The sequence below is a fragment of the Mytilus californianus genome, unplaced genomic scaffold (assembly GCF_021869535.1).
Source record: "Mytilus californianus isolate M0D057914Y unplaced genomic scaffold, xbMytCali1.0.p SCAF_4, whole genome shotgun sequence".
NCBI classification, from domain to species: domain Eukaryota; kingdom Metazoa; phylum Mollusca; class Bivalvia; order Mytilida; family Mytilidae; genus Mytilus; species Mytilus californianus.
Genome location: NW_026262690.1, coordinates 11,267,444 through 11,294,579, shown reverse-complemented (window position 1 = coordinate 11,294,579; position 27,136 = coordinate 11,267,444). Strand labels below are relative to the sequence as shown.

The following is a 27,136-nucleotide window of genomic DNA, read 5'->3' as shown; positions in this document are numbered from 1 at the left end:
ATATCCGAGCAGGAAACAAAAAAAATTTAAAAAATGAACTTCTCCACAAGTACGAAATATTAACAAATAAAGAAGGCAAATATGAAAACGTCTACAATGTGGTTGCAGAAAAACTGATTTATCTTCTCAAACTAAAATTTATAATATATCATATTTGATACTTTCTTTTTAATCTGTTGCATATTATTTATTAGCTAAACTGTATATTGTGTACTAACAAGTACTAACCTTATCACTGAAATGATATATACTAACGTTAACAAGGCCGGGATAAGGTACCGGTACTTTATGTATCTCTTACAAATGTAAATTTGAAATGAAATAAGGAATTCCCTAGCAGTGTATAAACATATAAGATGGAAGATAAGGAATTCCCTAGCAATGGTATAGATATACAGGATGGAACATAAGGAATTTCCTAGCAGTGGTATGGATATATAAGCTGGAAGACAATTAATTTCCTAGCAGTTGTATAGACATATAAGATGGATGACGAGGAATTCCTTAGCAGTTGTATAGTCATATAAAATGGAAGATAAGGAATTCCCTAGCAGTAGTATAGATATAGAAGATGGAAGATTATGCATTCCCTGGCAATGGAAGAGATATATAAGATTCCCTGGCAATGGTAGAGATATATAAGATGGAAGATGAGGAATTCCCTAGCAGTTGTATAGATATATAAGATGGTATATTATGCATTCCCTGGCAGTGGTATAGATATATAAGATGGAAGATGAGGATTTCCATAGCAGTTGTATAGATATATAAGATGGAAGATGAGGCATTCCCTAGCACTAGTATAGATATATAAGATTGAAGCTAAGAAATTGCCTAGCAGTGGTATAAATATATAAGATGGATGATGAAGAATTCCCTATCAGTTGTAAAGACATACAAGACGGAAGATAAGGAATTCCCTAGCTGCTATTTAGAATTATAAAATAGAAAATAAGGAATTCCCTAGCAGTGGTTTAAATATAACAATTACTTTAATTTATTGAGATATGTAAGTGACACAGTTCAGGTTTTAGTGAACATCCAATGCCATATATGCCTACCTTTTCATTTATACATGTGCAAATATATTTACCACTGTTTTATCACCAATAGAGTATTTTTTCATTTTATTTTAAGAATAGACAATTCCCTTATCAGACAAAAGTTAACCACATTTACAAATAAGAGAAAACTTTCTGAATGTTTTGCAAGAGGTCAGTTTTTGTTTTAATTTTATAAAACACGATTTAGATTGAAATAACACTAACATTCTTTACCAGATACACACGGATTGGAACACGACTTGACATCTGAGCTAGTAACTGTTGCATAACAATTTTTAGCTGAGTTGGATTTAAAGAGCCAGTGTGACTTATTATTATGTGGTGGTTGTCTTATTCTATTGGCAATCATTTATTTTTATCTTAAAATTGGTCATTATGGTCATTTGGAGCTTTGGCCATGACTTTAAAATTGCGGTTGGTTAACATTTTACATTTCCATTACAATTCTGAAACTACTTGGCAAAATATTGAACAGAAATTTGCAGAAAAAATGAAATAACTGGAATTTCTAATTAGAAAAAATGGAGCTCTTTATTCTTGTGAATTTTTCTTTTTTTAACATCTAAGACTAGAAGGCCAGATTGTTGATTGTACCTCTTTTATCAATAACCTACTTATCAATACACTGTGTTGATCTGGTGTCATGCAATACGGTATTGATGCTATTTCTGTACAAACAGAAAACTTATAGAATATTCGTCTTTGTGATTCTGTTATATCTGACTAAGATTTTTCATATTTTAACCTTCTGTTGACCTTTAGAGTATGAATTTGGTGAGATATTTTCTTCTGAAAAAAAAAAGAAAAGAAAACGATGTACTGAATGAAATGTGGAGATAAACAGATCTCTATTATAATTATATAGGATAATGTCTATTGAGATAACAGCATTTTATAAATCGGAACATTTTTTTTATTTTCATGAAACAATTTAAAGAAGAATAATCCATTAAAAGAGTGTTCTATTTCATGGTTATCTACAATGCCATCTGCCTTCCAATTTGAAATAGCTGTGTGCCATCTGATACAAAATGGCTGTTTGTCATCTGATACAAAATGGCTGGGACCCAATCCCATCTTCTTGTTTGATCAATGAGATTACATATATCTGCTATTCTTTTAACTTCTTGTAAATGTTGTAAATACATGTCTTTTGTAATTTCAAATTATAAATCAAGATATATTTAAAAGTATTGTTATTGGTTAAGCTGTGATGTATTTATATAAACACCCCAGACAGACCAAGAAAAACAGAAAAAAATATGGGGTAAATTTGTAAGGAAGAATTATATTAGGTTGTGATGTATTTATATAAACAACAGAGAGAGAGAGAGAGAGAGAGAGAGAGAGAGAGAGAGAGAGAGAGAGGAAAAAAAAAAGATGTGGTAAAATTAGATACCTACTACCTGTGTTCAAATACTTAAAATTAATTTTGGGATATCATTAGCACGACAAGCATGCAACTTCTTAATTTTATTATTATATCCCCACTCTAGGAGTCGGGGCTATATTGCATTCATCGTGTCTGTCAAACAAATAATTCTGTCAAGCTTCCTTTGGGGTAATACTGAACTGAATGACTTCCTGTTTGCATATGCTTCGATGTTGAATGAACTTTTAAGTTTTTGTCACAGATTTCACCAGTACTACATAACAGAAGAGAAAGAATATGTTAAATAAAGGCAATAGTAGCGCGACATTCTTGTTGTGACCATTCAGACATAATAGATCAATGATTTAAAGTTGCCTTATTGTTCATTCAGTTAAACAACTTCTCAAAGCTTTATAAATGAAATTTATTTTCTAATTGGAATTGCATACAGGCAAACAAAACTTTCTGTCAATTGTAAGCAATCTCCAATATATGTTTTAGGATATTTGGTCTGAATTTGCACATGACATCATTTTGTTCATTTATGTGAATACCAAATGTCTGAAGATATTACACTTCTTTAGCAATTTCGAATACTTACAAACGAAGAAGTAAATTTTGAATGTTGCATTAAATTGTACTCTGCTATCTAATTTAGTATTATAGGAATTTACCGTTCAGAAAAAAATTACTGCAACTATTTAGATTCAATAGTTCTAGAGAAGATTGCAACTTTCAATGTGGTAAGCCTTGGCCAAGAAAGTTCTGATTTGTAAGTGTTTTTCTTTAATTTGTGCTAAACATTCATGTGGAACAGAATTATATAGTCTGAATTACTTAGAAACTTAGGATATATTTATGGAAATTGTTGACAAAAACAGAAATTTTGAAGAGTTGTGTCCCTTAATCTAGATTTAGATTTTGGTTTTGTTTTCCTGCATTTAATGTTGTATAAAATGTTTTCTTGAATTTCAGTCTCTTAGATCTGTGAAACTCTGAACTAAATTACAAAAATACTAGAGGTATAGGGGAGGGTTGAGATCTCACAAAACATGTTTAACCCCGCCGCATTTTTGCACCTGTCCCAAGTCAGGAGCCTCTGGCCTTTGTTAGTCTTGTATGTTTGTTTAATTTTAGTTCATTTATATGTTTTGGAGTTTAGTGTGACGTCATTTTTCATTAAACTAATAAACATGTTTGTTTAGGGGCTAGCTGAAGCCCGCCTCCGGGTTAGGGATTTTCTCGCTTTGTTGAAGACCCATTGGTGGCCTTCGGCTGTTTTCTGCTCTTTGGTCGGGTTGTTGTCTTTTTGACACATTCCCCATTTCCATTCTCATTTTATTGTCAAACACTGATAATCATTCATACTTGTAATCATACTTTTTTAACAACCAAAAGCAAAACTAACGGTGATGTCTGTATACACTACAAAATGTTTTAAATGAAACTTAATAAAGCTATAGTTAAAATGTAATATACAAAGATAAAGTGGTAAGTTTACATAATGAAATGAAAATACAAATAATGATTGATTAATGTGGTTTTCATTGTGAAAAAATTAAAGAAAAAGGATTAATAAAGAGTAATAATTTTATAAACAATTATCAGAAAGACATTTCTACCAACCATTCATGTAACAACATTATATGCAGTGACGAGTAAACAAACTGAGATTCTGCTTGAATAAACTACATTCATGTTAATTTGAATGGTAACTGCCTAAATAGTTACTTGAAAGTTTGCTCTAATTTAGCTTTGGAGGTTATCAGATAGATCACAGATTGGGGTAAACCAAAGTCTGACATTGAAATTGAATGCTTCTGCACTGCACTAAGTGTACACATATGTTTGTCTAAAAGATATGAGCAAGGGCTATACCCAAAAAGATATTTTACACACATAAGTATCTTTGTAAAAGAGAGGCGAAGGATATGAAAGAGACATTCAAACTCATAAGTCGCAAACAAACTATCAACGCCATGGTTAATATGAAAAAGATAAACAAACAACAGTACACAAAACACAACGTAGAAAACTAAAGACTGATCAACATGAACCCCACCGAAAACTGGGGGTGATCTCAGGTGCATTGGAAGGGTAAGCAGATCTTGCACCACATGTGGCACCCGTCGTGTTGCTCATGTTAGTACACACCCGGTGATAAGTCTAATTCGGGGTCACACTCACATTCTGGGAAAAGGGGACGGCATTTTAGTTACGACATTTGGAACATATGCGTTGTCATCTGTGAAACGGATATTCTATAACGGTCAACTCGTGATGGCGTCCGTAAAATTTACGAATGGACGATTTCAACTTCACCACTTGGAACTCCTGGTTTAATAGCTTCCTTGTGAGCAGCAACCCTCTACCAAGGAAATAATGATAGGAAATACAAGACCTGGACTACCGTATCAACTGGGAGATATACACTCGGTTTACAGTTGCTGCTGGAATGTTCCTACATCGAAATTGGATGTTCACAATTGGGAAGCTAAAATCATCTCTTGTGTCGTAAAGTTTTGTTTTCAACCGACATATCTTGTTGCAGAATATCTCTTTTCAGTAAAGCTTTCGCATTTGTAAATATTGTCCTGGTTAGATCTATAAAGATGTAGCTCATTTGTATTTAACTATTATTTCATTATTGTTGTTTGTTTTTGTGTCTATTTTATAATCCTATACTTCAATGACAATTTTGTTTTAAATAACATTTGACCATATCTGCATTTGTTCTATATAAATGGTCTACATAAGGAAAGCATGGTATTACAAATGTACAATGATTCAACATGTTTAATAAAAAATATCTTTATTTGAAAATACACCAGTAAAATGACATTCAGTTTGAGAAGAATACACAAACAATATAACAGTACTCAAACTTAACAAAAATAAGATAAACCTATTTGGACGGACATAATATATCTTGTATGGAAATGCCTTTCTATTTATTCAGAGGCATTGTAGTTGTCCTTTATATTAAAATCTGGTATGCAAATTGGTTACACAAATCCTTGAAAGAGATACACTTTCAGATAACACTGTAAGATAAAATATAAATAATATTGTAAGATACATGAAAATGCTTTTACAAACATGAGTATTAAGTCATTTTCTTTTTGGAACAACTATTGTAATATTAGCTTTTTCCGAACATCTAATGGATCTGAAAGTGAAGAAATAAATTAATTTTAAGCGATTGACATGTTTTTGTGGTTTCAACACCTTAGAATTTGACACCAGAGTAGTGGTCTGATCTGTAAAATGTCTCCTTTTTTGTATCATGAAATTGTTTACTGAGTCTGGATTCACATGGCAAGAGATGAACAAATTATCGCTTCATTGTAGTACATGTGTTTCACTCAGGTTATTTAAAATGCAGTTTGCTTTATTCTGTGGCATGGTGACAATTTGAGGGCATAAATATATACTAGTACTTGGAGTAGCATTGGTTCTCAGTTTGTGTTTGTTACCTTGATTTGTTTCGTCTAAATGGATTTATGAAATTAGAAAATCAGTAAGCTACCGCTGCCTCTATTGAATCATCATTGATGTATTAGTGCGCTTGATAATAGTTAAATTCTTGCGATTGATTGATTACCTAAATTTAGTTCCATGTTGATGTAAAAATCTGAATGAACAATATAAAAATAAAAAGATGTGGTGTGATAGACAATGAGACAACTTTCCACCAGAGACCAAATAAAGTAGAAGTTAGCAATAAAGGTTACTGTACAGTATTCAACAATGAATAAAACAGATACCGCATAGCAAGCTATAAAGCGCAACATAACAAATGTAAAACAACTCAAAGTTCGTTTTTCTCATTGCTTTTAGTCTTATTTCAAGATATAGGCAAATTATGTTTGTGTTTTTATCTAATGTTGAAAAGAAAATTAGATATAAATCAAAATGGTTCATCTGTCATTAAATGTTAAATACTGGTAACTGTGTAAATATTTGCCAAAAAAAATAAAAAATAAAAAATAAACTTATTATCAAATGCATTGGTGGAGAAGAAAAAGAAGATCATAACAGGTTTTAGAAAGTGTATTTGCTTCGTTTCCAGATGAAGTATTAAGCAGTACTTTCCGCTGGTAGTTATATGTATTTAGGAATATGAAAGGGAAATGTGCATCTGGCGTTCAACATTTTAAGCCTAGTATCTTTTACCAGCCTTTGATGATGTTCTAATGTAAATCACATGATACTATTTGGAACCATTTGAGAAAAAGGTACTAATTGAGTGGGAATAAAAAAAAAATTGTCAGTAAAATATCCGATTTCTTAATACCAAATGTGAATAAACTTACTTTTTTCTTAGAGATTACAACTATGATAACTTATATAGTCGATCCTAAACCTAGCACAATAAGGATAATGATGATCTCGACCTCAAAGTTCCCTGAAATATAAAGCTTTAAATTGTAATAACTGTCATGATCAGCTCTCCTATAACTCACATAGATATAACCATGGACTCAATTCCAAAAGGAATCATATAGACACTGGGACTAATTCTTATAAGATTAAATTCAATTATGGACACAACTACTGATGAAGTCTGTTGACCTGAACTATAACCTATATCTGTAAAGTTTCCAGAATGTCTTTGATGGAGCTATTTTTGGGTCATGGAGCTCTGATTTGTTAGTAAAACTTAAATGGAATCTCGACTGAAAAAGTCATTACTAGTCTTTTTGGTTAGAGGTTCATCCGAAGTCATCTACCAACCCTGGCTACGAATATGGTATAGTCGTGGTCCTGAAATACAGCCATTTCAGTCAGATTCTCATCTGCCTCGGTAATACATACTGATCCTGGCAAAGCAGTTTAATTAAACGGATAAGAAGAAGGATAATCTTTTTTTTTTATATTTTAGAAAGCTGTCCTTTTTGCATCATCTTTCTGATTTTATTCATTGATTCAATGTAAGTTTGCTCCTATTCGTGAGATGGTTCATTTATGTCAAAACTGAACTGTCAGTAAGCGACATGATGTTGTAAACTATGTTTTCATCCTGCTTTTTTCACATGGACTGGTTTATACTAGCTTGGAGCTGAACAACGACCCTATCCTTCCTATGCTCACAATAAACCAGAAATTATTCATGACCTGTTGAGGTATATTGTCATATTGATTAAGGCTATTGTAAAAACATGTCCAATGCGTAAATAACTTGTAATAATCAAAACAATCCAAACGCATATGATATCTACAATGAAATGGTTCTGTACTAAATGTTATGCTTCTGACATGATTTATAATAAACATTTCTCAAATTCCCCGTTGTTAAGTTAAGAAATTGTTTAGACGCTAAAATTCCACCTCCCTCCGGTAAAAGTTGATCGTAGAGGAATTTGGCTATTCTTCTTATGTCCTTTTTGGTCATAAAGCTCCTAACGTGGCTACGTATTTTATGAAATTTCTATATGTGTTCGTTCCTGATGAAGGTAAATCCATAAAAGCATATCGGACGCACGCAATTTTATCAAGTGTTCTTTTTATTTTCCAAACTTAGCATGTAGCAATTATCAATCGGTCTGCTTTGAGAATATTTGGTAGAAATTTGAAAGAAAAACCCAGTCTCCAGAAATAGGGCTACTATTTGGCTGTAAATCGTAGAAAAAGACTGCCTACGACATAAAGATTTATGTATCACTGCACCCAAATACCAATTTTATTATCTAACTGCTAGTCGGTCATTTTGGAGGGGAATGAACAATGGCTGGTTTTTTAATCCAATATACATCTAAACAAAAGCATTGTATATATACAAAATAGTGTACTGCACTGGATTGTGTTAAATCCCAATACTCCCTGTCACTTTAGAAAGGGAAATAAGGAGACGCTTATCACGTGGATGCACACAGACTAGCTCCTTTGAGTGTTCATGCGATTCCCTTAGTTTTTATTTGTTACCTTGTATTTTATAAATCGATTTAATGAGATTTGAACATAAGTAAATTACAGTTGCCTTTATCTATGATGCCTAAACCACTATACTCACCGAAATTGGAACCACTTGAAGTTGTAGTACTGGAAACGGCAGTAGGCGACTGTTCAACTAACAAAAAAAAAACTGTTGTTAAGTCAGTCAAAAAAGGTTGCAGTAAATGTAGTGTAGTGTAGTGTGTAAGGATAATTAGTATTGTGTAATATTATTCTTGATGTCTGCTTTCAAGAGTTACTATCATTAGTCCATTAAATCAATGTCAATGGGCAAAACATTTGGTGGTGGTGGTGGTGGTGGTGGGTGATAATCACCTATTTTTCACCGCTTTTCTACCCGTGATTCGCATGTTCACATATTACAGTTCTGTGAGATGTACAATCTTCAAATCATATCCATACCCAAGTCAACCAATTTTTAAAAAATATATGCTAAAATTTTAAAGTTACAAACTGCTGAGTGTTAGTTATAGATAACTATACTTGGTTAGGAAAACCATTTTTATAAAAATATTTAAAAAGTTGCAGGAAGTGTTTTGAGTGTATCAATCTGCTCTACCTACAATTACCTGGACAAATAGAAATAACTCAATAAAACATATTGCTTCAATATGTTTTATTTTTAGTTCACATTGCAAATTTAATTCAATCTGTATACCCTCAGTACTTAAAGCACATGATTTGAAGTAAACAGAGACAAATGCAATACATAACACAAAGGGAACAAAAGCCGACAGATGCGTTAACAGAACAGCAAATCTTTGATTTAAGGTAAATGTTTCATTGTGGTGAGGGGTAGGGGGTGGGGGATTAGGAAATTGAGGGATTGAGGGTGCGCTGTAGAAAATATTCTGTTGTTGTCTTCAATTAGAACCAAGAGTTCGGAAGGTGGAACATTGAGCATCATGTAAACCGATTAGATCAGGCACAATTGTTGCATGTCAAATTTGCTGAATGAAATTGCTATCTCAGTCTTATAACAACTGTTCAGTCATTCAATCATTACATAATGACAATTTGTCAATAAAAATGTATCATTCAATTATGCCAGTACCAAAGTTAGATAGTATATACGAAAACTGGGTGTCCACCAGAAGCTGCACAGACTTATTAATTAGTAGTACATAAACTAACGTGTTTTACTCTAACAAGAAGAAGTTACCAAGGGTGTTACATAAACCAGTATAGAACAGGATACAGAAGAACTAGATTTAGAACAAAAAGGACAATTTAGCAGCTCATACTTCATCTTTAAAAGATACACCAGTGTTAACCATGTTTGCACAGCCAAATCCCATAAAAACGTAAGGATATCAACCTCTCCACCACTTTCCTCCCCCCCCCCCCAAAAAAAAAACAACAACAAACAAAAACGACCTTTATAAACAGCTTAAGCTGTCAAAACTCTAGGTTGCGCTATACATGTGTTTCTGGAGCTAACATGATTATACTGTTTAACATATTCATGTACAAGTATGAAATTTATTTTAAAAAGCTGAAAAAAAAAATCAACAATTACAAAAATATATCATAACATTTACAAGGCAAGCAGAATAAAATAAGATATTTTCTTACCACATAAATTGCAAGATGCCATGCATGTTTGCTCCATGTTCACATTGTCTGATATACAGTTTCCTGTGGCTGCCCCTGCTGCACATGTAGCGTTATCAGCTGTATCTGCACATGTTACTGCAAACATATACCATAGTTAAATGTAGGAAAAGTGATTTGTTTGTGGGAACAAAACTAACAAAATTAGTACCATTGCTCAACCGCTTAAACCAAACCGAAAATACATTCAAGTAGGCCATTGTAATTATAGAACACGCTAAAATTATTATTTGGTATTTCGTAAAAAATCTTAGTTTGTAAAAGATATACTATCAGTTATAAAAATTACTTTAGAATGCTTTGTTAGTTTTTCTATCCCACGAATACCTTAGCTTTAGCAAGGTCCTCAATGCTCTTCAATTTCGTAATTTATTTGGCCTTTTAATCCTTTTTGATTCGAGAGTCGCTGATGAGTCTTTTGTAGACGAAGCGCGCGTTTGGCATACACAATTTTAATCCTGATATCTATGATGATATAAATAAGAAGATGTGGTATGAGTGACAATGAGACAACTCTCCATCCAAGTCACAATGTATAAAAAGTTAACAATTATAGGTCAAAGTACGGCATTCAACACAGAGCCTTGGCTCACACCGAACAGCAAGTTGTAAAAGGCCCCTAAATGAATTGCTGTTCGGTGTGAACCAAGGCTCCGTGTTGAAGGCCGTACTTTGACTTATAATGGTTTACTTTTACAAATTGTGACTTGGCAGGAGAGTTGTCTTATTGACACTCATACCACATCTTCTTCTATCAATATTATATTCAATATGACAAAATTAACTGTAAGTTTAATACGTTTATCTCATGAAAGAAAAAGGCATGATAAAGCAACTTTTTAATGACCCCATGAGCTTTTTTTTATTTGTATCTTCTTAATGGATATATGAGTTCTGAATATTGGTAAACTACTGCTGTCTCTTTAGCTTTTTAGAATTTTACCTTAAATATTTGCCTTAGGGTTTCAAACCTCTAAAATAGAACAAAACTGCAAAAACTGCCAAAAAGCCTCACTTTAAGATCTCGTCATTTATGTTTAGATTTGAGCCAAGGCTTTACCTAAAAAGATATTTTGGTACCAAATATATTTTTATAAAGGTGTTAATGTGTGTAAAATATCTTTTTGCGTAAAGCTTGGCTTAATATCTACTTTGTCCAAAAAACTATATGCAAAAGGCAAGTTTTTGTAAAATATATCATTTGAAATACGTAATGACGTCAGAGTGACACCACAAGTGACCTTTCTGCACTAGATTGTCCAAATTCATTTAACCTGGTTTTTAAGCAATACGATGAAAACAATTTGGAAAATATACAAAAATTTTAATACTTTTGTATTTGAGGGGCCAAACGTGGCTCTTATCATACCTCCTTTACAAATTAAACAAATGTCAAGTAACGTATTCAAATGTGACTGGAATATCTTCTAAAGAATTTGTGAAATTTTAAAGATCACAAGTGACCTTTCTGCACTAGAGTGTCCAAATTCATTAACCTGACTATTAAGCAATAAGATCAAAACAATTTTGAAAATGTTCAATAATTTTACTTATTTTGTATTTGAGGGGCCAAACGTGGCTCTTATCATACCTCCTCCTTTACAGATTAAAAACAAATGTCAAGTAACGTATTCAAATGTGACTGGAATATCGACTAAGAATTTGTGAAGTTTTAAAGAAAATTTATTTACTGGTTCTTATTCAGGTACCGTTAACTCCGTATTCCCCTATAATGATGAAATGACAGAGTTCATGTGTTGCTATAAGACGGAAATGTAAATTAGAATATGTTCAAAAAGATATTTTGAATAGTGCACAGAAAGTATTTTGCTGAGTAACGATAAATTGTGTTCAAAAATGTTATTCTAGATAAGTAAATATTTTTTTAAATAAAGAAGACGGGAAGTGCAGCACGGCATTTGAAACTAAAATTTCACATAATGTTTTTTCAAGACACGTCCTTTTTCTTAACTGAGGGTGTAAACATATCGTCTTTGATGCATATTGTAAGTATTTGGTTGGATTTTGATTAAGTGAAAAACATGTGGTTGTATACGCGTTATACAAATAGATCCATGAAATTCTAATTTGGAAAACAATCATAGTTTTTTATGATTCATGCATTCGTTGACGTGTGCTAATCTCACTGTGTCCAATCCGCATGCATTTTAAAAAGAAACTAATAGATATCAATTAACATATTGTAATGTATAGCCCTGGTGTATAACATCATATTGTTTTACTCACCATCACACTGAAGTCCACCATAACCAGGTAAACATTCACAACGACATGATGTTGCATTAAATACACCATAATTTTCACAAGTTACATGTTTACACGTATCACAGTTTCCACCAGTAAAGGGATATCGACATTGACATTTGCTTCCGTACTGTTTTTCGTTGCATATACATGCACAGGTGGATTCGTTCACGGCAGCTCCATTATTACATTGCGTTGAACATTGACTGGTGCATAGACTACCTGTTTAATGATATTCAAAATTACTTTTAATCTTGTGAAGTATAGAACCTACAAGGATAGTTTATTTTGAGAATGATATAAAGTACATTTTCTAGCGGAAAATCAAAATATAAAAAAGGATTTAATATTATAGATTAAATAAAATAAAATTGGAATATGTATTTAAATTAGAGATGTCAACTCTGTAAAGAATACCTAATCGAGTTGGTTTTACCGAGAGATACTCGAGTTCTCGATACAAAACTTATCTACAAAATGGGAACATTTTTTACGCTTTGTGGGTCGTTATCTTATGGCCGTTAAACAAACTCACAACATTATTATCTGGGATGAGATAATACTCCTAGGAATTATATATCATAATGTATTGCTCATTAGGTACATGTACTAAGTAAGGAAAACTAATCTTAACAATAATTTGATAACTACATATCAAAATTATTTGACATGCTTACAGTCAATTTGTTATGGATGCTGGAAATAAAATCACCAAAGATACCAGGCTTTTAATTTGGCACAAAACATTTTTTATGTAAGATTTGTCTTCCTTATACCAAACTATATTTGGGTATGTTTGTTGAGAGGTCTGTCGAGAAGCCTCTATTATATATTATATATTGTTTTTCGTTTTGTTGTTTGCTTATATAACGTCATAGACTGTTAAAATTGTTCTTAATTGTAAAATTTATATTTCCCAAAATTATTGTTTTCTTGATATTGTTTGATTTACAGAGGAGTAATATTTACCTATCCATAGAGTTATATGTATTGGAAACTAGACAGAAATATTGCTTAGAAGTCCATTCGATTTGCTGAGTGTATGATATTCCCGGGCTTGTGTTTCCTATCATGATTTCCTTGATAGAGGATTGCTGCTCACAAGGAAGCTATTAAACCAAGAGTTCCAAATGTTGAAGTCATCCCTTCGTAAATTTTACGGACGCCATCACGAGTTGGTTGACTGTTATGGAATAACCGTTTCACAGATGATATCGGATATGTTCCTTATGTCGTAACTACAATATCCTCCCTTTTCACGAATGTGACTTACCGAATTAGACTATTTACCGGATTTGTAATAACATAAGCATCACGACGGGTGCCACATGTGGAGCAGGATCTGCTTACCCTTCCGGAGCACCTGAGATCCCACCAAAAATTCTAGTTGCTTTGTCTTTGGTTTTCTATGTTGTGTCATCTGTACTATTATTTGTCTGTTTCTCTTTTTATTTTTGGCCATGGCGTTGTCAATTTGTTTTCGATCTATGAGTTTGACTGTCCCTCTGGTATCTTTCGTCCCTCTTTTATATATATACGTATTTTTGTTTCTTTGTATGTTTTGGTAAGGTGTGTGCTGTCTTTGTTCGACTTAGAATTTTTATTGTTCTTTACCTTTGCAAATGAAAATGTAGAACATTATATTTATTGGAAAACAACTATAAAGTTAAGGGTACGTTTCGGATAAATATGATATACCAGTATATACACTTGGACAAGCACAAGCACACATAGCTGTATTCCATGTCCCACCATTCATACATGTTCCTGAACATGAGTTAACTGAAAAAATTAAGCATAAATAATAAAAAATTAGAAGATGTAGTAAGATTGCCACTGAGAAAACTCTTTAAATGATGTAGAAGTTTAGCAACTATAGGTCACTGTGCGGCCAATTTGTTTGCCTGTATTTTTTCACGCACAACACAACATTCATTTTTTAGTGTTGGAAAAGAAAAAACGGTCGTTTATACATAAAAAAAACTCATGATTTTTTCATAGTAAATTAGAAATAAACCAATAACGAACCGTGTTTGGTTAGATTCTGATGTTTTCATTTGTATAATAAAGCAATTTTTACCTCTTTTTAAAAAAGATATAACAATGTGTTTTCCTGAAATTACATAAATGATTTGACTTCCATCAGTATTTGTAATCTTTTACTTGCAAAAACTCGTACTTCCATTCTCATTTAGTCACCCCATGAACTTGCTATACTGTTATGCATTCTTATGTTTACTATCAATAAATTGGTCATATACCGATCATACTACACAGGAATTCGTTCTAGTTTGAAGAAATGTTAACACATTTTGCATTCATGGACTGACATATTTGTAACTTAACGCAGGTCCATTATTGATCATACTGATTTGAGTTTGAGATAATTGAATGCTTAGGTTTAACTTTTTTTTGCCATAGTGCTACGCATTTATCGATATAAGATGAAACGATATTCAAACATGAATATTGTCATCTATTTTTCTATTTCTTAAAGAGTAAATTTCATATCGTTTGAAAATATAGCTCAATATTTCCTGTATTACACATTGATTGAGGTAGAAAATATGACGATTGTATGGATTGTAGCAGCAGTTTCTCAGAAAGTTTTAAGATATTTTTCGTTAATGCTGACTGTTGAAAAGGAAGCGACTGGTTTAAAAAAATAATGAAATAACAACAAACAATGAATATAACTATATAAATATATTGAAAAAATAAGTTTCATTTTCCTCATGAACCTTTCAATAGTTAGTTTTTATAGTTTTATTTAAGTATGCTATAAAATTTGTGCCTTCGGATTAAACAATGTATACCCATATCACGCAATATCCGTCCGCATGGAGCACCAGTTTACAGTAATTTACAAAAAAATGTAACACATGCAAACTAGAGAGTAAATAAACAGTGAAAACAACCGGTCTCGAATCAAATCTTAATGAGACTACAACTTGTGTCTCGCCAGGGGACACACCTTCTGCTAATAATGCATAACAATCATCAATCACCTGTCAAATCTAGATGTAAGTGTCAAATAGTATGAAAAATGTCAGATTTATATAAGTGGGAATATGCAGTGGAATCGATCAATCACAGGAAAAGGTCTAGATGTGAAACAAACTATCTTGTCGATGTAGTATATTCAATTTCAAGTTCATATGGAAGTGGATATATAAAAGATATAAGTTCGTCCTGAGGAAATAATGATTGACTCAAAGAACATCATCATTATATTCCATTAAGATCATTTTAATTAAAGTGAAATTAAATGATTTGTTATATATTTTCTTCTTTTCTTTTATATAAATTTTATTTCATACGACTTAGTACCCATTGATATACAGGCAGCTCCTTGGATTATCAATCTATTAGCCGTATGTTATCAATCAAAAAGTCAAACAGTTTGATTGGATTCATTGTTATTTTTAATGAAACTAAAGACTGAGCAACACGAACCCCACCAATACAACCGGAGGTGATATCAGGTGCTCCGAAAGGGTAAGCATATTTTGCTCCACATGTGGCACCCGTCTAGGTGTTCATGCAAGTCATGTTCGGTACGTCACTTTCATGGAAAAGAAATAATGATAAAATTGCTCAAACAAAATAAAATGATATGCTTGATAAATTACTTTTACAGTGTTTATTTTAAAATTAACTTGCACGCAACTAATTTTTCATATTCGAATTAATTGGTAGTGGAATATGATTTATCAAGCGAAGTAGTTATACCGGTGTTGCAAATAAATACGGCGCCAGGTCCTATGATTTAATTTTACACGTAAATTCTACATTCATTATCTTGAAGGGTGAATAATTAAACACCAATATTTTAATCAACTGATTTTTCTCTCTCTATAAATGTATCTATATATCCCTGAGATTATGTGCTGTAAAAGCTCATTACTAATTTGGTCACATGGTATCCACTATCTTGTAACCCTAAACCCAACTTTAATTTTTGATATAACTTCTACCATAACTATATGAATCCACTGCCATACAAAAGGACGGCTTTGTACCCAATAAGTATATATACATGACCAACGATAATCGTTTAGTATTTGTCGTAAAAATGAAGATTTCACATAATTAAGCAAGGAGCATTTGTTATTGGCCTTTTGTATGATATATGAAATATACTTATGTAATAAATATTCTTCTACAATAACCCCGCCCCGGTCATTTTTGATTAATCCACACAAGATAATTTAAATTATCAAAATTTAAAATGCTAGTATCTAGAGTGAATAAATATCATAAACAATGGGGAAAATTAAAATAACACTTTATACATTTGGTGCATGTGAGGTGCCTCTCCTCTTATCTTCATAAGAACGCTCAAACACAAACAGTTGAAGAAAAGAATAAAAAATGAATAAACTAATTCATCTAAGGTCATCTGCCAGAGGGAATTGTAACCTCAGTTTCTTTATTATTTCTAAATTCATCAACGACAAATTTTAGAAAGGTACGTTTTAAACCATGTGAGGACCGAGGTACTGACTATTGAGCTAAGACTATCATCGGTAACTTACAGTCCACCAGTAGCGTTATCGACCTAGTGCTAGACAATGAAAATAGCACTTTAAACGTTTAGTGGAAATGAAATCAATTATTCGGCTTTGAGCGATTCTGATGAAGATAAATCTATCAAAGAGCTTCGAACGCATGACATTTATAAAGTGTTGTTTTCATTTTGTACAGCACTGGGTCGATACCTCCGCAGGGGAGACTATCAGTCTCCAAGTGGATCATCAGCTCAGTAGTCAGTACTTCGTTTATGATATGATTTATAACTAACCTTTCGAAAATTGTCCGTTTTTGAAATTAGAAATTATTAAGAACTAAGGTTTCAAATTCCGCAGGCAAAGTTGGCCTTGAATGAATAGAGCTATTATTGTTAGGTTCTTTTTTGTCATATAGATCTATACTGTGTCGGTTTTAAAACATACTTGGCTTTTAAATATTCGACTTTGAGATTTCCTGATAAAGGTTAATTCATAAAAACGCTTCGGATGCATGAAATTTATATAAGTGTTGTTTTCTTTTTTAGGAGCTGTATTACCAAAAAGAGACAAAAGTAATGTCAAATTCATCAAACGGTAAACAAGCATAGCTTATAGATAGTCTTTCGTTTACAAAAGTAGCTTGCTTGAAGACTCTATAAAAACATATATATATATGTTTGAATTTTCCACATACATATAATTGTTTCTCTATGTTTATGATAAAAATTATATAAAATTTTGAGTTAACTCAACATTACTAGTTACGTGAATTTTCTTAAAACAAAATCATAATTTATTCTTCCTGATTCACAACTTGATCTAGTTTTTGATATCAGGTCTTGAGTGTGCTCTAGGCATTCGTCCTGACGTCGTGAACGAAGACAACTGACATATATGAGATGCTAAACAAACTATGGTCAGGTAACTGACATACAAAAGTATTAAAATATGGACCAGGATGCAACAAATTTAAAGCGATTGAAGAGATTTATGTAACATAATATACTTATAGAAGAAATAACGATTATTTTAACATAACTTACTGTTCGTAGGCACAGAATAAATATACTTCATTCCAGTATTATTGTTTGATCCCATGCTATACACCTGTAAATAAAAAAAAAATGATGTTTACACGCATACGAGACCAATAGCAGCATAATATACTTTTGATTGGAAAAGTGTTGTTTCTACTGGTTAAAGTTTTTCAAATTCTTATAGGGATTTTGTCTCATAAATAACTACGGCAGACACATTCTTTAAAATAGTTTTCGGTCAGAATTAGGGGATGGGAACCCTATTAAGCTTTTTATCTTCTAGAGTGCATGTGTTTGAGGCGGATATCATACCCTTTCCTGTTCCTGTAACTTCACTTATGTATAAAATTTTATCTCAAGCACATTCTGAGCCGTTTTCGCTGATTATAACAGGCAGATTGAATGTTAAAATTGTAATCAATATAACTCATAAATTGAACAGCAACAAAGAAATAAACAACGACAATATTAGACGATCGAATTTTTACCAACATACTTGGGTTAAATTCACCACAGACACATGCATATGTTGTTTTGTCGAACTAACTTTTTTGTTATCTCAACTCTTCCCTTCTTATCCTCAATCCAAGGACTAAGAAAACATGTATAAAAAACATGCAAACACACAACGGGAAAGTATCGTTAGACGAACTGTAGGCAACCGTACGCCTCCAGCGGAATCTGTATAAAGAACGTGCGTCGCTAGTTACGCCAGTTATCTCCTTTACTCCAGGAAATGAAAAATTGACAGCCTCTTATTTAAAAAAGACCTCTTATTTGAAAAAAAGCGCATACATTGCGATGACATAACGCCAATCATAAATCTGTGTATGCCTTTTTTGTGTTAAGCTGGTCATGCCACCACTTTGAACTTACTGGAAAGTAAGATGGCTGTAAAGCTGGAAGGAAATTGATCCATAGACTGACTGTTCACAAGATGTGTCGATGCATCAAGAATATTCCGATTTTCAGCGAGTAAAATATTGAGGATTTATAATTCGTTCAACTCGATGTAAACTGGGACAAAACTAAACTCGATCAGTAATTTAAAATATTTGATCCATAAAAAAATACCTAGAGGCACGACATAAAATTGTGTAAACAATAACTATTGTTTTTATTTCAAATAGACGAAAGTAATGGCTACCTTTAGCAAATCCATGCCCCGGTGCAGAATGTCAATATAATCGATTATTGATAATTTTCCAATATGATGAAATTCAAAAACTACCGAGAGCCGAAAGTAGCTAGATTTCAGGGGTAGTATTTACTATGCCAATTTGATAATTACTTTAGGTAATTATTGCAGTTCTGAAAAATGTCGTGGTAAAAAATTATGGATAGACTATATTTCCTATCAATTAAATACTCTTGAAATTTTTTTATAATATCATTATCAAAATGAAAGATAACACTCACGCTTATCGTACGAGCGTGGCACAACAGTTATAAGACGCGATGTCACTGTATACATGAGTAACGTCGCCGATAAAATCAAGAAATCCATACTTTTACAGGATATAGCTTGAAAACTAGCACAGTTGCTAAGGACTTGCATCAATAGCTTCGTCATTCATTTAAAAATTATATATCATATTTCTTTATTTTGTGGACCAATAAATTTGAAAATGCTCAGAATGTAAAATATCTGCCGATTTTTATGATTTCCTCTATGTATTATTTGTATTTTAGGACTTAAAAACTTTAACTGTTACCCCCTTTTATTTTCTTTTTTTTCTGGTGTAGATATATAAGCTCTGTGCATGTGTACAAAATTAAAAAAAGTTTGTGCAGTACTTGTAGTTAATTACATACACTTCGGGTTAAGGTAGATGTTGTAGATGGTGTTTCTGTAAAAAAAAAAAAAACAAAAAAACAAAAACGAAAGACTTTTTGATACTTTGCTAAAATTTTATTAACATAAAATAATAGATATAATAAAACTTTAAGTCACCAATAATTTCCTCATGCTACATATTGTGCAAAAATATCAGATTTTGTATGGATTATTCAAAAAGAAATCATGTTGTGTGAATACATACTTAACTCAAAAAGAGAATTTCAAAATAAAAGTAGAGCTCTAATAATCTGTTTTCAGAAAATAAAAAAAAAGAGCACGTAAAAGGATGACACTGCAATCTGATGCTCCCCAAAATGCACATTTATTGAGAGAAATCATTTTCATTTCAACTAAAAGAGGAACTATTTATGATATTAAGAATGCAGTTGTATTAGCTTTTGAATATCTCATTTTGACGGAGATTATTTTGCTCTGCACCTTCAGTCATTTATTGACTTTGCATGTTTTGCATATTAAGCATGTTAAACTAATCCCATTTTGATTTCAACATAGGCAATTTTCCATCATAATTACATTCAGCCGAGACATATATCTGTGTCAACAGTTTATTTACCAACAAACTATTTTACGCTTTGTTAATTCACTTTTACGCTTTCATTATCTTGAAATATACATATTATAGATGTCCATTTCTGGTTCGACTTGTTTTCTGATCTTTATAGGTCAATTTCAGTGGTAGTTGATAAAATTCTCCTCACTTTTTTGCAGGTATTAACATTAACATGAAAAAAAATCAGTATCATAAACCTTTATGTAGTACCAAGCTTATTAAAATTATGAAGTAATTTTAAACGGTATGGGTGACATTGAAGTTAAATTAAAAGCAAGAAAAAAGGAATTTCATGCACCATTGCCAAAATAAGATTTGTTTCAATTCATAAATGTATCACTGGTTCAAAAGCTCAAAGTTTGTGAAATTAAGTCGTCACAGTTCCCAATCGACGAATTGCCAACAAAGAATGTTTCAATTTCCTAGTAATACAACAAATGTACAATTTTTTACAAACCTTCACGACGACCGGTTCTGTCAATGGTCCTTCGGCATGCATTATCGCAACAAAAGCATCATTCTGCCATAAAGTTCCGCCAAAACTGACCGGACTGTCTTTAGTTTGAAATATTCTGCTATCACCGGCGATGCTACTCGTTATAATTGGTGTTCCCTCCTTAGTAAATATTTCTGAAATGATGGAATGATACAGTATCCACTGAAAATATCTTTTATAATATGTTCCCCCTATATCTTTAAGAAAAAATATATATTTAAAAGAAATCATATGGAACATTTTTTTTTTTTATCTAATTGGATATTTCACATAAAACAGGTCGGTTTTTTTCTTTCCCATTGTTTCACATTTTGTCACGCATTTTATAGCTCTCAATACAGTATGTGTTTTGCTTAATATTGAAGGCAGTACTATGACCTATAATTGTTTACATACTCGTCCAATATTCTCTGATGGATAGGTGTCTCATCGGCACATACCAAATCTTCTGACTTATGTGTGCACGTGATAAGCATTCTAGATAAGTTCATAAGCTGACAATGTCATAGTTCCTGTACTATATATAAATATATACAAATGTTTTGATGAGCCAAATGTGTCAGAAAATACTCAGATTTGTTTCATGAATAAGGGAAGATACATGAATAACATTAAGTCACAGAACCGTAATTCAATCCATCTTTTGCTAAAATTTACATTTATCACTGTTTTTTCTTTTCTGAAACAACCAACTTTGTATGATTTCCATTTAAGAACGCATAATGCCCATCCGTTAACAGATATTTGAAAAATTAAAAGCCTTTTTCACTGGACATATTTTATACTTTTTGGAACGCAATGAATGCATGTTCGGAATAACCTGTGCTGGTCACAAGTAAAACGTAACAACTTAAACACGAACGTCTTGGTGAGCATATTTTTGATACAATTCTAAAGTGATTTACATATATCTATATCTATACTGCAATGTTGATTGAATGTTAGATTCCGAACGAGTTGAGTTCCTAGAAATCAAGTGTGAACAATCATCTCCCTTTTAAGCGTATATACATTATTTAAAACCTGATGAATTCAACGTCGTCTTCATGGTCTTGAGCTGATAGACGGTAATAACTGATTATGATATGCTCTTGAATTAGGACACCCACATAGATAATTGACTCATGTAGCCTATGGACATACATAGCCTCGCTCCTATTGGAGTTCATGCTAATCCCTCGGTTTTGTTTGTTACCTTCAGTTGAACGGCAAACGCCTGAATCTGACGGATAGAGGTCAATTTGTCGACAAAAAAAGTACCCGTATGTTAAATGTTTACGCCCACAAACAGCGCCACCTATAATTTTTTCTACGGCGTCTTTGAGAACGATGTTCCGTTCTGTAGTAAATTAAAACATTAAATTAACTAAAACATAGAAAAGTAAGTGTATAAAACTAATTAAAAGATATATTTGCACATGACTGGTTATGCATGATACGCTGGCAATGTGCGCAATGTCCTTTAATCCAAGATTCAAAATTAGTTTGTTTCCTATGTCAAAATGGCGGATTCCAATGTTTACATTTTTCCATCGATTTGAGAGCTGACACAAATTCGTATCCAATCATTAATTTGCATATTATGTACTGTGTAGGGTAGCTTATCCAATGGAATTTACTGTTATAAAATGGCTATACGTTACCATCCATCGTTACAAAAGTGCCATGTGTTTTGTGTGTATAGCTCAGGAATGATGTGTATTCAATATTTACGGTAAATAATCAATGTTATTATGTTCATTATATTTCCATGCATACACAAGTCATAACAGCAAATGCATTTTTTATAGAACTTATAAGGTAAACAGACATGTTTAACTGTCTGCTTTAGCAAAAATTCGTGTAAATAAACCTGATGGGTCGTTTTGAATATTCAAGCACAGCAGACAAACACGTGGTAGATTATTGATGTTTGTTTACCTAAATTGCACGTTGTTGTTACTAAATACTTAGAAATAACCATTATCGTGTTATTATTGTTTAACAGCAGATAAAATTAATTTTACAATTGCATTTTACTACTTTCAAGAGTCATATAATACACCTTGCCTAAGAAATAGGTCTAGCTAGGTCCAGGGACTTCCTTTACTAGGTCCTTAAAAAATGAGGCTGTAATAATGTACATGATGTAAATTACCATATTTACATTCCAGCATTTTTTTGCATTTGATATATTTCATAAACATGTACATGTATGTACATAGAGAACAATAGAGTAAATGAACATACATGGGTTTAATTCCCACCCTAGGTATTAATTTTGATACTCATTATAGGTTGGAGCAAATAGGGCAGATTGCAATTGACCATAATGTAGTGTCTAAAAATGCTGATTGATGTGGCCAAGTCCTCAACATCCTTTTTTCTAAGTATACAGCAGCTCCTCTATGGATTAGTAAGGGAACACTTTACATATAGTCAAGTGGCTAAGTCCTGTCTTTTTTGTCTCTATTATTTCCTTATTTATTTTATTATATTTCTTATATTCTCTTGTACATGTAGTAAGCTAAAAAGCTATCATTACTCTTTTTCCTCATCTGCCTGATAACAATGAAATGTATTCATTGTTGATGTCTGTAAAGTGACTTATAATTTAACTGCTAACAGACATTTGGACTCTGGTGGATAGTTTCTATACTGTTATCTCATTGGCAATCATACCACATCTCTTTATTTTAGTACAGGTTAAGTATTTAAAGTAAGTGACTAACAAACATTAAACCATTTGAAAGAAAAATTCTGCAATGATTTCAGTTTACATATATCAACAGTAAAATTTGGTTGTATAAATTGTGTCATTATGTTTATAATGACCACTGTAATTGTGAACTGCCATGACTGTCTTGTACAAAATATATTTGAATAAGTTCCCTAATGAATAGTATAAAGATGTTTAAAAAAACAAATGTATGTACTAGTTCCAGATCTATCAATTTAAAAATAATTGATTTTTTTTTAATTAATTGAATAATAACAACTTATTGCAATAATCATGATTATCATGATATTAATACAAACTTGCATTCTTATATGTGATACATATATAACTTAATGCAGCTTATTCTGAAATTGTAATGTATGTCATAAAAAAGAGAAATTGTCTGTATTTCAACCACATTTAGGCCTAGGAACCTTAAATTTTTAAGTGTAGAGGTCATGACTGTAAATTCAGATATTATCATGAGGTTTTTATTAAAGTAAATAATGCGATTAAATTGATTATCTCAATAAAAAGAACTCGCATTCTGATTTGATACTATGAGATTTTTTCTGATATCAGAAAAATAAATATCTCATTGTTGTCCATTCTTCAAAAAATTTCTGAACATACTGTTACAGTACATGTATTTAAGTCAGCTTTGTTTTTGTCTGAGACTACTATAACATTGGAAGTGACCAATCTCTATGTTATAGTAGTCACAGGTTTTTGTTTTGTAGTTCAATTGACTATGCATTTTAGAGCAGTTAAATATGAATTTGGATTAAATTTGATGTTGATTCAGTATATTTTATGACATAATAACACTCTTTTATTTAAACAAAGCATTTTCAGACTTTATTTACAGATCAGCTTAGCTAATCATTCATTATTCAATCAATAATTTAATTAAAGGACTCAACAGTTGTTTGTAGGACTTTTGAATTCAAATATAAGAAAAAAATATCAAAACTTGAAGTAATACATGTAATAGGAATTATGAGAACTGCATGATATCAGTTTGCAATACAGCTTTTTATTCAGTTTTCTTTGTGTTGATTATAATGTTTTAAATCCCTTTCTGGCTTTTTGGATGTTCTGATTTTTTCTCTTGATTAAGAGCGAGCAACGGAACTTGTACATCTTATATAGTTTCTTATCCTGGGGGCGGATCAAGCCAATTTTCAAAGAGGAAAGGGGGTGGGGGGGTTCCAACTATATGTCCCCATTCAAATGCATTGGTTGTCGATAAAAAGAGGGGATTCCAAACGCCGGACCCCCGGGAGATCCGCCACTGTAACTTATTGCAGGTATAATATAAAAATAAAAAATTGTACTTCTGTCCACTGAAAATTGACTTTTTTTTCATTCAATGTCAATGTTCACAATTTTGGAGCATCATCATCAGTATTGTCTACATTTTCTTTTTTTCCATATTGTATTTTAATGTAATGCAAATTCTATTGTAACACAAGTTCTGCTGACAAATGGCTGATAAAACCCTCTTGTATGTAATTATTTGGCATGAAATGAAATATGTTTTTTCTGTATATGGAAATTAGGAATAATCCACCCTCTCTTTATAAAAGACCTGGATCTGCTTAAAAGTTCTTGATTTTCTCAGAATTTTCCATTGTTACATTAGGAATAAAGGCTACCAATAATCATGCTTGACGATCATTGAGGTCACACATAAAGAACCCATCTCTTTGCAGATCATAGTAGAAAAACAACGATACAATGTAGTTGGTAACATAAATGTATTGTTTAAAAATATCAAGAGAAACATTCCCATACAGAATCTCTGTCAATAAGTTATTTTTCCACTCTTAACAGTGAAATCTTAAATATGTAAATTGATCGGCAAGCCTCGCATCTTGAAAAATAAAATGTCTGTAGGAGAGAATTATTGTTTCACAATTGATGCTGTGTTAGAATTTATAGTATCACTCTTTTTTTCCCATATGATCAGCATAAAAAGTGACAATCTATAAGTTCTTCAGTCTAAATAACTTTATTAAATCTCATTTCTGATGGAACATTTTCAGTGCATCAGATTAACAACTTTCTATGTTAGATACTTATGTAAATATAAAAATTCAAGTCTAATTTTAGAGTGAAATTTTAATATATTTATACAAACTGTTCTATAAACAACCAACATATACAAACACTGAGTTTATTTTCATATCCTTTCTAAGAAAATTGATACAAAGAAAGTAAAACAAAGACTTGTATCATTCCATCTACCAAAAGGGTGTTTGAGAATATACAAATAAGTTCAAGTTTCAGAGAAAAGTCAGTTATCTATAATTTTCTTCTTTTGAAGTTTTCAAAAACCTGTTTTAGGGTACTTGAAAAAATGCCACATTCAACCATTCCATGACTATTTTAATGTTACAAGAGTAGAGGAACATGAAATATTGAATGGTTATTCAAGAAAGTGTCAAAATCTTAATTATTAATTTTACTCGAATTTACTGTTGTGAACTTGCAATTTCCTACGACACGTGTACGGAGTTATCTCCCTTTGATCTCCACTTCGCCACGATTAAGCTGACACAATTTCAATTTTCAGAAAAAAAGTTTCACTTCACTCGTGAATTTAAAATACTTTAATAACACTTTTTAATAATAATTATAAAGAATAATGAAGCTTATTCAATCTAGAATTGAACACTTTGATTTTTATTGATGTACGAGTACAAATAAGACGATACGAGTCAAAAAAACCACCAGGCATGCACGTTTACTAAAAAACCGTAAACTCTGACCTTTTGTCACGTGACCAATGTCTTGACCTTAGAAGCCATTAAATCGTTTGCCGTCCAACTGCTTATCTTCTTAAGTTAGATTTATGAGATTTGAACATCCATAAACTACCGTTGCCAAAATTAAAACAAGTTTGTGAGCGCTCAACCCAATTTCTCCATTATTAGATTAGATAAAACCTAAGTTAGCAGTAAAAGTTTGTGTGCAATAGTTTCCACAATAAATTGCACTTTATGTATTCCCCCTTTCAACATAGAAACACACAGATCCACAGTTCTGCCACCAACTGATTGATATACGGACAAGTTTATCCTAAACTCCTCCTTCCATCAAAAATGAAAAACAATTTTGTAAAATATTACTTTTCAATAAAAATAATCCCATATCCCTGCAGATCTAATTCCACATTGTTGCAAAAAATAAAAATACCAGATAGTAGCAATACATATAAAAGGGGTTGTTTTGTCCATAACAGTTTGTCTACAGAGTCTGTTCGCCCTAGGTTTATTTGCTTATATTTTAAACGCATTTGTATGAATAAATTTATCAAATTGCACGTTTTTATCCATATATCACAAAGGTGTTATCAGAATTAGGATAATAATTTCGATGCCATGGATGCTTCGAGAAGAGAGTGTATCACACTCTCTAATTAATAACGATTATTTGATGGTTGCAATTTGCATGGTTAAATTTCTGTCTTATTCAATAAATCCCTAATTTTAAATAGCAATCCAAATTTACTAACAAAAAAACAAAAAAACTATACAACACAACAAACAAAATAAAATAATAAAAAAGGTAAATGTGAATATTGGCAAACTGAACTGAGATAAAAGTGCCTGGATGAGCAGACCCAGATTCTAAAAACCTTGGTGGAAAGGTTTAAATATTATCTGTAGGGACAGGACATTTTCATAATTTGTAACTGTAAATGTGGG

At 31.9% G+C, this 27,136-nt stretch overlaps 1 protein-coding gene across 1 annotated transcript in view; it reads right to left on the bottom strand.

The window, feature by feature from the left end:
• Positions 1-5,246: 5,246 nt before the first annotated feature.
• The window catches only part of LOC127737462 (A disintegrin and metalloproteinase with thrombospondin motifs 18-like), a 270,986-nt gene continuing 249,096 nt past the window's right edge, over positions 5,247-27,136 (bottom strand). Inside the window, exons 20-27 of the mRNA XM_052248173.1 lie at positions 20,687-20,859; positions 17,825-17,888; positions 13,969-14,052; positions 12,253-12,492; positions 9,967-10,083; positions 8,450-8,506; positions 6,753-6,844; positions 5,247-5,605 (exon numbers count right to left, since the gene is read on the bottom strand). Coding sequence (XP_052104133.1) covers positions 6,783-6,844; positions 8,450-8,506; positions 9,967-10,083; positions 12,253-12,492; positions 13,969-14,052; positions 17,825-17,888; positions 20,687-20,859 — 797 coding nt within the window. The 3' untranslated portion in view covers positions 5,247-5,605; positions 6,753-6,782. The remainder of the gene's footprint in view (positions 5,606-6,752; positions 6,845-8,449; positions 8,507-9,966; positions 10,084-12,252; positions 12,493-13,968; positions 14,053-17,824; positions 17,889-20,686; positions 20,860-27,136) is intronic.